Source organism: Bactrocera dorsalis, chromosome 1 (assembly GCF_023373825.1).
Source record: "Bactrocera dorsalis isolate Fly_Bdor chromosome 1, ASM2337382v1, whole genome shotgun sequence".
NCBI lineage: Eukaryota > Metazoa > Arthropoda > Insecta > Diptera > Tephritidae > Bactrocera > Bactrocera dorsalis.
In genome coordinates, this window is record NC_064303.1 from 86663951 (window position 1) to 86676825 (window position 12875).

General features: G+C 35.1%; 3 protein-coding genes across 5 annotated transcripts; 1 reads left to right on the forward strand and 2 right to left on the reverse strand.

The window, feature by feature from the left end:
* Positions 1-966: 966 nt before the first annotated feature.
* Positions 967-4650, forward strand: LOC105223905 (reticulocalbin-2). Of its 3 annotated transcripts, none has more exons than XM_011201794.4 (4): positions 967-1136; positions 1275-2003; positions 2594-2741; positions 3738-4650. In XM_011201794.4, the coding sequence occupies exons 2-4, from the start codon at positions 1796-1798 to the stop codon at positions 4390-4392; spliced, it is 1011 nt and encodes a 336-aa protein (XP_011200096.1). In that variant the 5' UTR covers positions 967-1136; positions 1275-1795; the 3' UTR covers positions 4393-4650. The 3 variants fall into 3 exon arrangements, with proteins under 3 accessions (XP_011200096.1, XP_011200098.1, XP_049302524.1); XM_011201796.4 differs by having other exon boundaries at positions 1698-2003; XM_049446567.1 differs by having other exon boundaries at positions 967-2003.
* A 285-nt stretch (positions 4651-4935) lies between these two features.
* Positions 4936-9043, reverse strand: LOC105223908 (SPRY domain-containing SOCS box protein 3). Its single transcript, XM_011201798.4, has 3 exons — positions 8620-9043; positions 7561-7787; positions 4936-7492 (listed from the first exon to the last, which is right to left on the reverse strand). Exons 1-3 carry the CDS (start codon positions 9041-9043, stop codon positions 7241-7243), a joined length of 903 nt encoding a protein of 300 aa, XP_011200100.2. The 3' UTR covers positions 4936-7240.
* Positions 9044-9440: 397 nt separating this feature from the next.
* Positions 9441-12875, reverse strand: LOC105223907 (transcription factor kayak; the record flags this gene model as incomplete). Its single annotated transcript, XM_019989439.3, is given in 2 exon segments — positions 9441-9577; positions 11588-12875. A coding segment is annotated over 1 exon segment (957 nt). The 3' UTR covers positions 9441-9577; positions 11588-11612.

Sequence of the window (12875 nt, forward strand, 5' to 3'; positions counted from 1 at the left end):
GGGTATTTGTTATCATGCAATGATCATTTTCGGAATGGCGTCGCGTATGTATGTCTGTTCGAACTGCAGTAAACTGAGAAGAATGGAAAATATAATAAATCTATTTTTCGATAAATTTATATATATATTTAAAAAATTAGATCTGATATTTTATATGATTTAATACTATATTTAAATAATTTTTTGGAATACCCATTTACTAATTCAATAAGTAATATATCCACAGACATTTGCGTATACTAACAATTACTATGTACATATAAATAGTATTTAGATTTTAAATACTACTTTTAAAATTTCTGTTCTGTTGCTAAATTGCAATTTACGCAACCAAACATTAAATATTCTGTATGGCATGTAGAAATGACAGCAGCTGTCAAACCTTTAAATTGATTAGACATTGCTCAATATGAATTTCTATTGGCAAAATTGCCTGCAACATTTCTAGACATTGTCTATTGCCTGTCGAGCTACCCGTAATCAGTATTCAGTGTTGCTATTGCAAGATAGAAGATGTAATCGAAAGCGATAATAAATGGTAAGAGTTTTGTTCACGATAAAATGGATAAAATTTTAATTATTTGGACATACGCAATTAATTTGTAATCCGAACAGTTAATTATTGAAAAGCTGACTCCTAACCTTGTATGTTATTTTGTAATTAGTAAACTTCACGTTTTATTCTCGTCAAGTTATAAAGTTAACTGAGAATTGAAAGATGTTAGCAAAAAAAGTTTCTTTATAATAAAGCTTTTTTATTCGCACCCCATTGCTCTATTTATATATAATTAAATATTTGTTTTCTTAAAATTTCTGGCATATATTATTAAAGAGATTTATATAAATGTAATGGAAAAATTATGTTTACTTGATAACAATTTTTCGATAAATAATTAAGAGATTTAACATATCTGGTGTTGACGGAAGAGCCTTCCGATTAATGTGTTCATTCCTTTCTTTTTGCTCATGTTTTCATATATAAACAAACAGATAACTGAGTCAAATAGATCAAAAATAACTAAACAATTTTAAAAATAAGCATTTGGTGTATATTCTAATAACATGAGTGCGGTTTTAATCAATTGAATGGCTGTTCATGAAAGTAACGGAGGAACCATTAAAAAGCTTACGCGAAGGTTTTGTAAAAATATCTAATATTGAAACAATGTTATAATAAAATTACAATACCGAATGGCATCGGAAACTTAGCAGTGCAGTTTTATATATATACATACACCCATTATACCCATATTATTTATATTACATACCTACAGGATGCTGTAGTACGAAGAGCAACTATAAAAAATATCTATACATCACTAAAAGAAAATATACAATATTTTAGTCTCAACACAATTTTTCACTGAGGAGCATTATCGCCGGTAGCCAGAGCTTGCCTATAGTTACATAAATTTCCATATACACGCTCCCTAATTTCAATGTATATGCTGTGAGACAGTTGATGAGCGATCAGCAGCTGTAGCGGACAATTGAGAGCATTTTACATTTGTTTGCAAAATTAACGTGTGGCATTAATATTGAAAATAATAGCTAATGAAGTTTACAAAGTGAATCTATAAACCAAAGAGAATATTTCTTAATACCAGCACCTTGAAAGTACCATATTGCCAATATAAATATTTCAAGTATTTGAATTTTAAAGTGGTGACGAAGTCAAATTCCTTTTACTCAAATAGGCTTAGTGTATATAAATCTACAGAGAAAAACAGTCGCACACGCAAGTGGCAAAGGCCTTGGTCTACAAGAAAGATTAAAGTGAAATTCATATCAAAATATGTCGCACCTAGGAATTTTCTTTTTGTTGCTAGCTTTTGTGCTTGTTGTTAACTCTATACCAGCGTATGCAGGGGTCGCACACGCTCATAAACACGAAAAACATAATAGTAAAGAACGGCTTAAGGATGGAATATATGCTGGACGTGATGCACATCATCATGAAGACGGTGACCATAACGTGGAATTTGATCATGAAGCAATAATAGGTGAGTGAAAATTGTATTTTTATACATAGGTAGTTCAAATTTTTAAAATTATCAAATTGAAAAAGATTATTTTTCCATATATTTGCTAAAATTTTCTTAAAAACTTAATATTAGGTACTAAATCAATTTATTATTTAACTTAGAAAAAGTATTAGCATTCATTAAACCTTCCGCCAGTAAAACAGACATAAAAGCATAAAAGTTGCGCTACAAAAATTTTTTGAATTCCCTTAATAAAACAAATTTTTAGATATAAAGTTACGAAATATAAAATATACAAGCGCAAAAACTGCAAATGTGACAAAAAATACCTTGCTGGCTTTATGAGCAGATTCTTTAAGAATTTATTAACTTCCTATATCTCACAACGATTTTGTTGTTGTTGTTGGCATTACCAATGTTTTGAGGGGACGTGTCAATTGTTTATACACGTGTGTTTCTATTATTTCGAACCTATTTATGCATACACATGTTGTATAAGTTATTAAAGAGAAAAAATGGAGGAAAAAAAACTTCCGCATAAACATTCTTTAGAAATTGTAATTTTACTAAAAATTATGTATACCGGTTTTTCTCCTTTCCTCTTTCAGGCAGCCTCAAAGAAGCAAAGGAATTCGACAAACTTACACCTGAGGAGTCCAAAAAGCGATTGCTTGTACTTATAAAATTAATGGATTTAAATAAGGATGGCTTTGTTGAGCGTCATGAGCTAAAAGCTTGGATTTTAAGGTCTTTTAAGTGAGTTTTATGTTGTTGATTAATGCTTTCATTATCTTCATTCTAAAAAAGCACTAAATATTACTTTAAATTTTAAAACATCACGACTATCACGTGCCTCTGCTTGCCGGTAAAAATTCAAATTAACTTACATAATTTGCATAGTATAAAGGTTTATTAACCTCACTGCAATGCCGTTGGTCTATTCTTTTTATAATAGTGGTACAAACAGATACACATATATTATATTATCCAGTATTACAAATGATTATACATGTACATAGTTACACATATAGATCAGCGAGCTTAGTACTATTAACGTGTGTAAAAATTTTTTGTTAAAAGCTTTCTAAGCTGCTTTCGGCAATATTTCTTTATTCATTGCCTTTGTAGTTATTTATTTATTCATTATCTTTGGGGTTAGGTGTAGTCAGAGAATTTTAATTTTTTCCCCAGTAAATAATTTATTTTATAAAGGTACAACCCATCATTATATAAAGCTTCGACTTGACGACAAAATTAAAAAAAAAATAATAATTTTCGAAGCTTTTTTTATGTTAACAAAATGGCGTCCTCGTGAAAATGTATTCCAGATATTCGGGGAAAAACCAACAGTCAATTTTTATCTTTCGACCAGGCAGTAGTTATCAAAAAGTTATAATAATTTTTTTGAAATTGCCTAGCGATTTTTGAGCTTCAGTGGTTACCATTAAAAAAACACATATGGAGTTTTACACGAACGTTCCATAACGCCTGAGAACCCATTGCTAATTATCGAATAACTCAAAAAGCATTCGTCGGATTTACTTAAAATTCAGAAAATATATGTATTTACGTATGTATGTAATATCTTAAATTTGTTGGAAAATTCGGACTATCCCTAACCCCTTATATAAGCTTAAGGCACCCAATTGCTTTAATAACAAAGTATTTACAAAATAACAAAACCTATTAATATATCTTAAATAAATTTAATAACTTAAATATGTTATCTAATAATTTCAATTTCAAAAACAGAAAACTTGGTGAAGAGGAAGCAGCAGATCGTTTGGAGGAAATCGATGTGGATGGTGATGGAAAGGTCACATGGAAGGAATATCTTAAAGATACTTTCGAAATGGAAAATGAAGACGAGAAAAAGGAATTAATTGATTTTGATAGCTACGATGAAGAAAAAGAAATGATTAAATCAGATAAGGAGCTATTTAATGCAGCAGATTTGAATAAAGATGGCGCATTGGATTCAAAAGAATATGTGCTTTTTTATTCACCAGAAGAACATCCAGAAATGTTACCTATCGTATTGGAACACACGCTACGTGAGAAAGATACCAACCATAATGGTGAAATAGATTATGCGGAATTTATTGGCAGTGCAGGTCAAGATCGTAGCCGCGAATGGTTAGTGGAAGAAAAAGATCGTTTCGATCATTTGGATGAGAATGAGGATGGTCTACTAACCGGTAATGAAGTACTCAACTGGGTGGTGCCAAATAGCGAGGCTATAGCTACGGATGAGGTCGATCATTTATTTGTATCGACAGATGAAGATCATGATGATCGCTTAAGCTATTTGGAAATACTAAACAATTACGACACATTCGTTGGCAGTGAAGCTACGGATTATGGCGATCATTTAGAGAATATAAATCATTTCCTTGACGAGCTATAAGCGGACAAATTAAACAGCGGTTTTAATAAAATTTGCGTTTAATGCCATATTTATTGCAACTCCAAACGCTTGCCCAAACGTACAATAGCAAATTGTGTTTTAGATTTTCGTTTAGAAAAGTATATACATAATTATTATTAATTAATTAGTGTAGTTTTATTATTTCTTAATCCTCCTCCACCTACTTGTATGTAAAATAGAATTTTCTAAGTATTTATTGTACAGTAATAAGAATCAATAAATTCACCACCACCACTATATTGTGTTTATTTCTAAAAACCAGCAAAAAGTTTACTTCGGTTGCACTGAAGCCACAATACAAAATACTCCATACCAGAACTTGGTTTTATCGATTAGTCTGTATGGCAGCTATACGTTACAGTGTTTGTTCGGAGTTTATATAATACATAAAATAATAATCTGTGCCAAATTTCGGAAAATACATATGTATCTTGTAAAATAAAACAGTTTTCACAAGAAGTAGATTTTGATCGTTTAGTTTACCCACCTGAATGCTTTCAGTACAATTGAGACACTTTCCCGCTTATTTAGACACACATAGTTTTTTATTAGACATTAATAGCTTTGTAATGCGTGTTGTTGAATATTTTTCACATTTGAACAAATAACTTAACTAATTACAATTATTTTCTAAAATTGCTGACTGCCGATGGCGTTTTTATTTTTGCGCTAACAGTGCCACAACTTACATATGTATATGACTAGAAATTCACCCAATTCCGCTTTCGATAATTTACATTTTTCAATATTAAAGCCTTGCATATTTGCAAAACGTTTTAAATAGTTTTAGGATAGGCGAAAAATTTTTTTAACTGAAATGAACAAAATAAAAAGCAACATAGTAACAGAGTTATTCAGTAAAAAACAAAATTTTCGTTTAAAAAGTAAACTAATTACAAAGAAGGGTCAAAGTGGTAAAGTGTACTATATTTATTTACTTAAACACAATTTATTTCATACTTTGTATACAATTTACAAAATAACTGAACATTAACCGCAATGCAAATGCATACTAATACAATCTTACAAGTTATCACAATATTGCACCGAATAGGCCTTTTTTAAATAATTTTACGCTAAGTTTATTTATATGGAATGGGCATACAAACGTCAAATAAAGTAAAGTTATCGAAATGCTTTCCGATTAATTTACAAATAACAATTTAAAGAAAAAAACATTAACTTCCTTCACAAATAAAGAAGTTTCTTTACAAGAACAAAAATTTTGATTGGCCGGTTTGTATATCTCAAAAACTGAGAGATTAATTCGCGTATATTCAGACGGACATGACTAAAACGGTTCAGCTCTTTACGCTGACATATAACTACATACATATGTATATATCGATTCCAAATACCTTTATATTATAACATAAAACAAAAAAGACATGAATTTACAAGCAAAGAGGAGAATGTTATAATAATAATACTGATTGAAATAAAAGTGATTTGGAATTAGATGTCATAGAAAGTGCAATTTAAAACTGCTTTTATGATAAAAAAAATGTATCAAATCTAAAAACAAATATTAAAATATAAAAATCACATCGAATATAAAAAAAATACATCTTTTATAGATTAAATTTTACTATATACCTATATATTTTTATTTTAAATATTTTTTTATGTTTTTGTCAAACGTTTATTGGTCATCATTCATTTCTTCGCCTATTTTTTGCGATTGCATTCAAGTTTTCCTAAGTTTTATTTTTTTTTTAATAAATGCAAGTCTAATTATTGTTTTTGTTTACAACTAATATTTATTTGTAGTGACTAGCTTTTATGTAGTTATAAGCTTCAAATACTATATATGTACATGCACACATTTGTTCACATTTTGTTGACTTGACAGTACATAAACTTTAATTAAAAAGTTTATGCGACATTTCCGTGCTTATTTGTATGTGGGTCTTAGTTGTGAATTTACCATATACTCGAAGCAACTGAAGACAGACAGAATTGCTTACATACAAATGCATATGTATGTATATCTGGCAATATATGTAAGTGCGAGCTTAGTATGGCACGGCGGACTTCACGGATTCTAAAATTATGCACTAAGATTTATATTACATTTGTCAAAAATTCTTATTATTCATTTGTTTTAAACAATATTTCGCTTTAAAAATTAATTAAAATCAAAGTCAAACTCAAATTTTAATCATTAAAATAATTTAAAAAATTTAGAAAAATTACTGAATGCGCCCTAAATTATGCACTGACTTTCTATTTACGTTATTTCCGCGTTGAGCTTTGTGCTTCAAAGTAGAAAAGCGATTTTAAACGCCTTTTGGCAATAACTATTTATGTACAAGGTGCGGCCAGCTGCACAAGTGGCTGAACGTTACAAGGCTGAAGATGGTACTATTTAAAGAGCATAAGACTCTCGAATGTTTACGTTTTTTAGATTTCTCATTAACATGATTAAAAATTATTAATTAATATTAATGATTATTTTAATTATGAATAGATGGTGTACCGAATTGCGTTCTGAACTACCGCCGATAATGTGTTGTCATAGCTTTGTTTTTCACTTGTATGTAAATTTGACATTCTTGTCAATTAGCTTACACCCATGTTCTCATGTATTTTATACCAAATTAATTACATGGCGGATTGTTCATATGCTGATAAGAGTGATTTGAAGCAGTTTTAAAAATTAGTTCAAATGTTCCAGCAAACAAGGACGCATATATAATTATAAACTATATTTACAATATTCAATTTGTATAAATACACACACACACACACTCATATACCCATGTTAGTACCACCGTTCGTTTAGTATTACTCCAAATCCCACTTACGCAGTGTCAGCTGTTACAATTTAAAAATCGCATAAAATGTCATAGTTGTCCACTTGGCGCAGTGGCGCCACATCGTTCACCACTTCGCTCAAATATTGCGTAATGAGTGGTGGCAATTTCAATTTTACCAAATCCTCTCTCGTCTTGACGTGCTTAATAATTTCGGCTCGACAACGATCTTGCAGATTTACAAAATCCCGCCGCGTACATTTCAGTGTCATTTCAGTTTTCGCAGCAGTCGAGCAGACAATCGGATATAGCGGTTCCTTGATCTGCATTGATTATTATATATTATGTATGTATAGATATTGAAATTACGATATTTAATAGTTTTGCTTACCTTATCTAGACCCCTAAAAGCTACACCCAAACATTTGCCATCTTTGTAGTAGCTGAGCGTACCCTCGATGCCATCGAAGAGCACGCCTATAACTGTGGGGTGATTTTCTTTGAAACGTTTAGTGTACAGCAGCGCTACACCTTTGTGCCAAAGCACACCCTTGTGCGATAGACCCCAGCCATGTTCATTCTCACCGAGCATATTCCGAAAGGAGTTGGCGTGTAGTCCTGCAATGTTAGAATCATGTGATTAGAACAATTGTGTATGGGACAACTACCGAAAAACTTAAAAAATTTGAAAGGGAAAACGAGCTGAAAGCTTATTAAGGTCTAGCTGAGAGTCCGAAGATAGCGGAGAGTCGATTCGGCGCCGTTCGCATCACCTCGGTCCGACGTATGGAAAGACTTAGCGTATTTTACGGCGAGATCTTAAATTGAAAACGTACAAAATACAGCTTGTGCAACAACTAGAGCCGTTCGACCTTCCCAAGCGACATCGCTTCGCTCTATGGGCTCTTGAAAAGTTGCAGGATGATCCGACGTTTTCGAGCCAAATTTCGTTCAGTTATGAGATTAATTTCTGGCTCAAAGAGATTCAGAAGCTGCCATTTTATCCAGAAAAAATAAAAGGTTGATGTGGTTTGTGGGCCGATGGAATAGTCGGTCCATTTTTCTTCAAAAACGATGCCAGTTGAAATGCTCGAACGAGTCAATGAAAATTGGACTCAACGAATGGACCATCTGAGACGTATCCACCGCCAACATTGAAAAAGGATAATGTTCAAAAAATAAATGTCAAAGAAAGAAGTAGGGAGCCTAGAAATGGATCACTCTTTACTTAAATATAATAAGCATTTGTTACTGCTTATCGCCTCGCTCGAAAAATGAGGAGCTTTATATGTAAATATCCATTGACATGAGCTCAAGACTACCGAACACATGCTAGTCGATGTCGTAATTTTTAAAAACATTGGTTTCTGATGAGATTTAAACTAACGATATACGAATACTATTTCGAATTGATGGAAATGTCGGTATGAAAATATCGTAAAATGCTTACGTGCTTGCTTTGTGCCGATACCAAACATAATACTGGTACCGAAGACACGCTGTGATACATGCAATTCCCAATAGAAGCGGCCATTATTCAGCGGACGCTTGCCCTGTACACCCGCCGTTCCTTTACTCCAATTTGGATGAAAATGCACCGTGCGATTATTGGGACCACTCAGCACTATTTCTTTCGAGCGATGCCGTTTACTCCACGTCCAATTGTCCTCGCAACCATGCTCCAGCGGCATGACTTTTTTACGTCTCACCAATTGAGAGGAACTTCCACTTCCACCACCAGCACTTCCATTACCCACATTTGTATTGGCCGCCGACGAATTCAGCGTCGGCGATGTGCCATTTAACGATTCGTTAAGCCTTGCGTCCGATTTGGCTGATGAGTTTAGCGAATTATTGTCGTCATCCGAGGACATGTTATTGCCTTTACTATAACGTTACAACTTATGTATGTATGTACGTCCAGATACTTGTAATTAAATTGTTGAGTTTCAGTATAATCGATTTCAGTGCCTCGTTGCACTTTTGTAGTTTTCTACTGTTACTACTAAGGTCACTACTTGACAGTTTCTAGCATCTAGAAAACGAGAATCCTACAAGCGGCATGTGTTTTTGTATTTCTGGCATTCAAGTAGTCTAGTCACTGTTGTCTGACGAAAAGAAGGTCACTTCCGGTTGTTGCGTATTCTTCACACCTGCAAAAGCACTTTGCCCTGTTCAATTGCACCTGTATAACGGTAAACGTTTTGTTACATACACATTCATCTGGTATCACTGCCAACACATCTTACACGTTCGACCCACTCGGCACGAGTCCTTTGTCTCGAGAACCCTTTTGTGTCGCTGCGTCTTCTTGGTTGTCGATATTTTCAATTCTCTCTGTTCGCTTGTTGCCGGTTAACTGCTAATAGCTATTGTTTAAGGTACCAATAAGATTGCCGTTCTTGTATCTAGTTGAAGTGAGAAAGGTTATAAAATAGATTTACTAAAAATTATTACTAAAATATTTCGCTGGATATGAGTAAACAAAATAAAAAAAAAACGACAAACACGATTTTGAGGAAACAAAAATATTTCAATCATTCGTACATACAGCCATACATACAAACATTCTCATTGATGGAAAATAATTGGTGTGCTCAAATAATGAAAATTATTTGCTGGGTTTCATCGGCACCTTATACCCGAGCACAACTTATTGCCGAGCAGAATTTCGCATGGGAATGATATCTTCAACCAAATCAAAGAAATTAAGGAAAAAGAATCATTCAAACTACGACCTTAAGAAGTTTGAGGTAAAAATGGAACGATGTCGCCTCTGGCGTAGTCTCTCCTTTTTGGGTTTCAAAGCTTAGAAGTTTTCGTGAGTGTCGCAAGTTATTTTTCCTCTGAAGCTGACGAAAAATGAAGCTCAACGATCCTTAAAACTATCGTTCAAAATAATATATGTAATACTCATAGCAAAAACAGGCAAGAAAGATTTGCCATTGACTGCTGAAGGTCGACAGGGATTAGGAAGAGATTTTCGTTGTTGGTTGGAACTGCGATCGGAGCCTGAATATGCATATGTCTTACATAGATAGATAGATAAATAAATGATAATATGCCCCGCGACTTAAAGTCTGTTGTGTCCTCCCCTAAGTCACAACGACTCACTTAGCCGTAGCACTTTGATGAATTCTAATACACTGCCAGGTGCTATTGAGGCGATTTGATTCCTATTTGGGAATTGGATCCAAGGGCCTTATCCTGCGACTGCGGACTGCTGTGCAGTCAATTACCAAGGGTTCTGGAGTATCAGGCTCCGGTTATTTTCCCATGTTATACAAGCGCTTCTTGGGCTTACAAAGCCAGTGTAGACTGCGACAAGTAGCCGGAGTTTGTCCCTTGGAAGCTTGATAACGTATTTAAACCTGCTAATGTTGCAACCACCCATTAGCTACAGAGCATGTCGCATGCCTTTGAGTTGTTACCAATAACTTTCCCTGCCTATACCTTCGGAGGTATACGGAGCAGCTCCTTTATGGTATGAGGACCAACCGCAAAAAAGAGTTTCGGTTCTAACATGTTGGTAGATGCTGTGAGCTCTTCAGCCAGTTCAGTCCCGGCAATACCTTTGCCGAGCACCCACTGCACTTGGTTACGATCTGATATACTGTTCAGCCGTTCTGTACACTTCTACGCCAGTAGCGGTTTGATCACGTAGGCAGGAATCGCTTTACGTACTGCTTGACTGTCGCTGAGTATGACTACACTTTCGTTGTGATTGTTGTGTTGGAGATTTATCTCTACTCACCGACTTTTAGCAAAGATCTTTGCTAGGAATATGCTCGGAAAATTTCCCACAGGTGTGGGGAGTTTGGTGCGTGGTCCTGAGGCTCCTGCACCAATTTCCTCTGATGTTTTCGAGCCGTAGATGTACCACTTGATTGTATTATTCCTGAGCAATAGGAAGCGAGAGTGGAATCATTCCATGCAGCCTTACTGCGAAGGGTAACTTAGAACTTCCTAGTGAAGTTTACTCTTTTGGTAATGCTGTCCCTTGCGAGAAGAGCCATTTGTATTTCGTCACTTAAGGCCATCATTCGTTGGGATGAGATTACCTTTCCTCTGCCAAGCCCGTTTGGCTACCTGACCGATACTTCAGCGACTGCGTCTTGAGAATTATTCCGAAAAAAGCCCACTCTCTTTATATTCTGATATTATTTCAAAATATCCGAAATATAATAACTCTAGAGATCATTGGGGAACGTATTCCAACGTTATGGTGAAGATAAACACTCCCAAATGAATTTCTTGCGGCAGCAAAAGGTAATAAATATTGTAGAGCAAAGACCAAAACAAATATAAATCATTCCAGCATATTCCTCCTCCACTCCTCGGATAAGTCACAGTTTGAAAACAAATATTATTTACATACCTATACATATATGTATGTAAGCTTGAGCGCACTTACTCACCTGTATTTTTTATGTTTTTCGTTACTTATAGGTAGGTCGTTGTTATTGTGGATGTCTTCGCTGTCGCCAGTTCTAGTTCAACAGCCAAACTTGGGGACAATTCTTCTACGGATCCCGCCTCTTCAACACCATAATATGCAACACTTTCTATGGAGGTCGCTAGACCAGAGTCCGTGGTATCGATATCAGAGAGCGAACCATTTACATTGTACACCGAAGCGAAGGGTGATTGGTAGCCGCTGGATGAATTTGATGTGGACGTATCCCACAATGGACTGCTACTACTAGAACTACTACTGCTACTATTATTGCCGGCGTTTCTTGCCCTCATGAACTCCTCATATTGCTGTCGCCTCAAATACTGCCTTTGAAGCTGATATTGTTTTTGCATTGGGTTTTGCTGCTGCTCTTGTTGTTGCTGTTGCTGTAGTTGTGTTTGATGTTGTCGTGACGTTGTGACAGTCAATCGATTTTTCAAATTTCGCTTCAATTCACGACTTACTTTACGCTGCTGCCGTCGTTGCGCCCATGTCTGCTCCAACGTCGTCGAAGTGCTGCCGCCGCAGAGTGGCTGCCAGAAACGCGACCGATTCTGTGTCGACAGGTAGGCGCTAGATTGCTGTAGCTGTTGCTTGTGTGCCTTCTGTATTTCCAGTTTTTGCAAATGAAAATGATGACAACAATAACCCTGCGGACTGTTAGCGCAAAAACGACAAGCCTCAGCTAGAATGCCTCCAGCACCATCTGGTTCACCACCACATGTGGATAGATTGTGTCGTCTGCGCGGCTGTTTGTTGCTCTCTACGCCTCCAGTATAGTATTGCTCCAGCAAGAGCTTGCGTGTCGCAGCTGAGGACGTCTCAGCGGCTTCCTTAAGTAGACGTGAATTCTTTGGATTGATCCATCGATCGTGTATATGCAGGACCAGACGCTGACAGTATAAACATAGCGATTGAAACAATAACAACAAAACGATAATCATATATGATTGAAGTTTGCGTGCGGACTAGAATGCGAACCCGACTTATGTAGAAGCGGTTGAGGTGACAATGTGGAGACTAAATTTTCTGAATGACGAAATTTTAGACTTGATTAGCACACAGTGTTGAAAACTGACTGCGCTCTTCTGCTGTTGTTGCTGCAGACATAAGGTTTTCTTGAATATTTGTATAGTCTGTGAAGTTGTTTGCTGGTGACGGTGGTAGTACAGGCAGTGTAAACTTTTGGTGAGTCTGGGTATGCTATAATTTTTTTTTTGTCGAATATGTGGTGGTGATTTTTTCTTAAC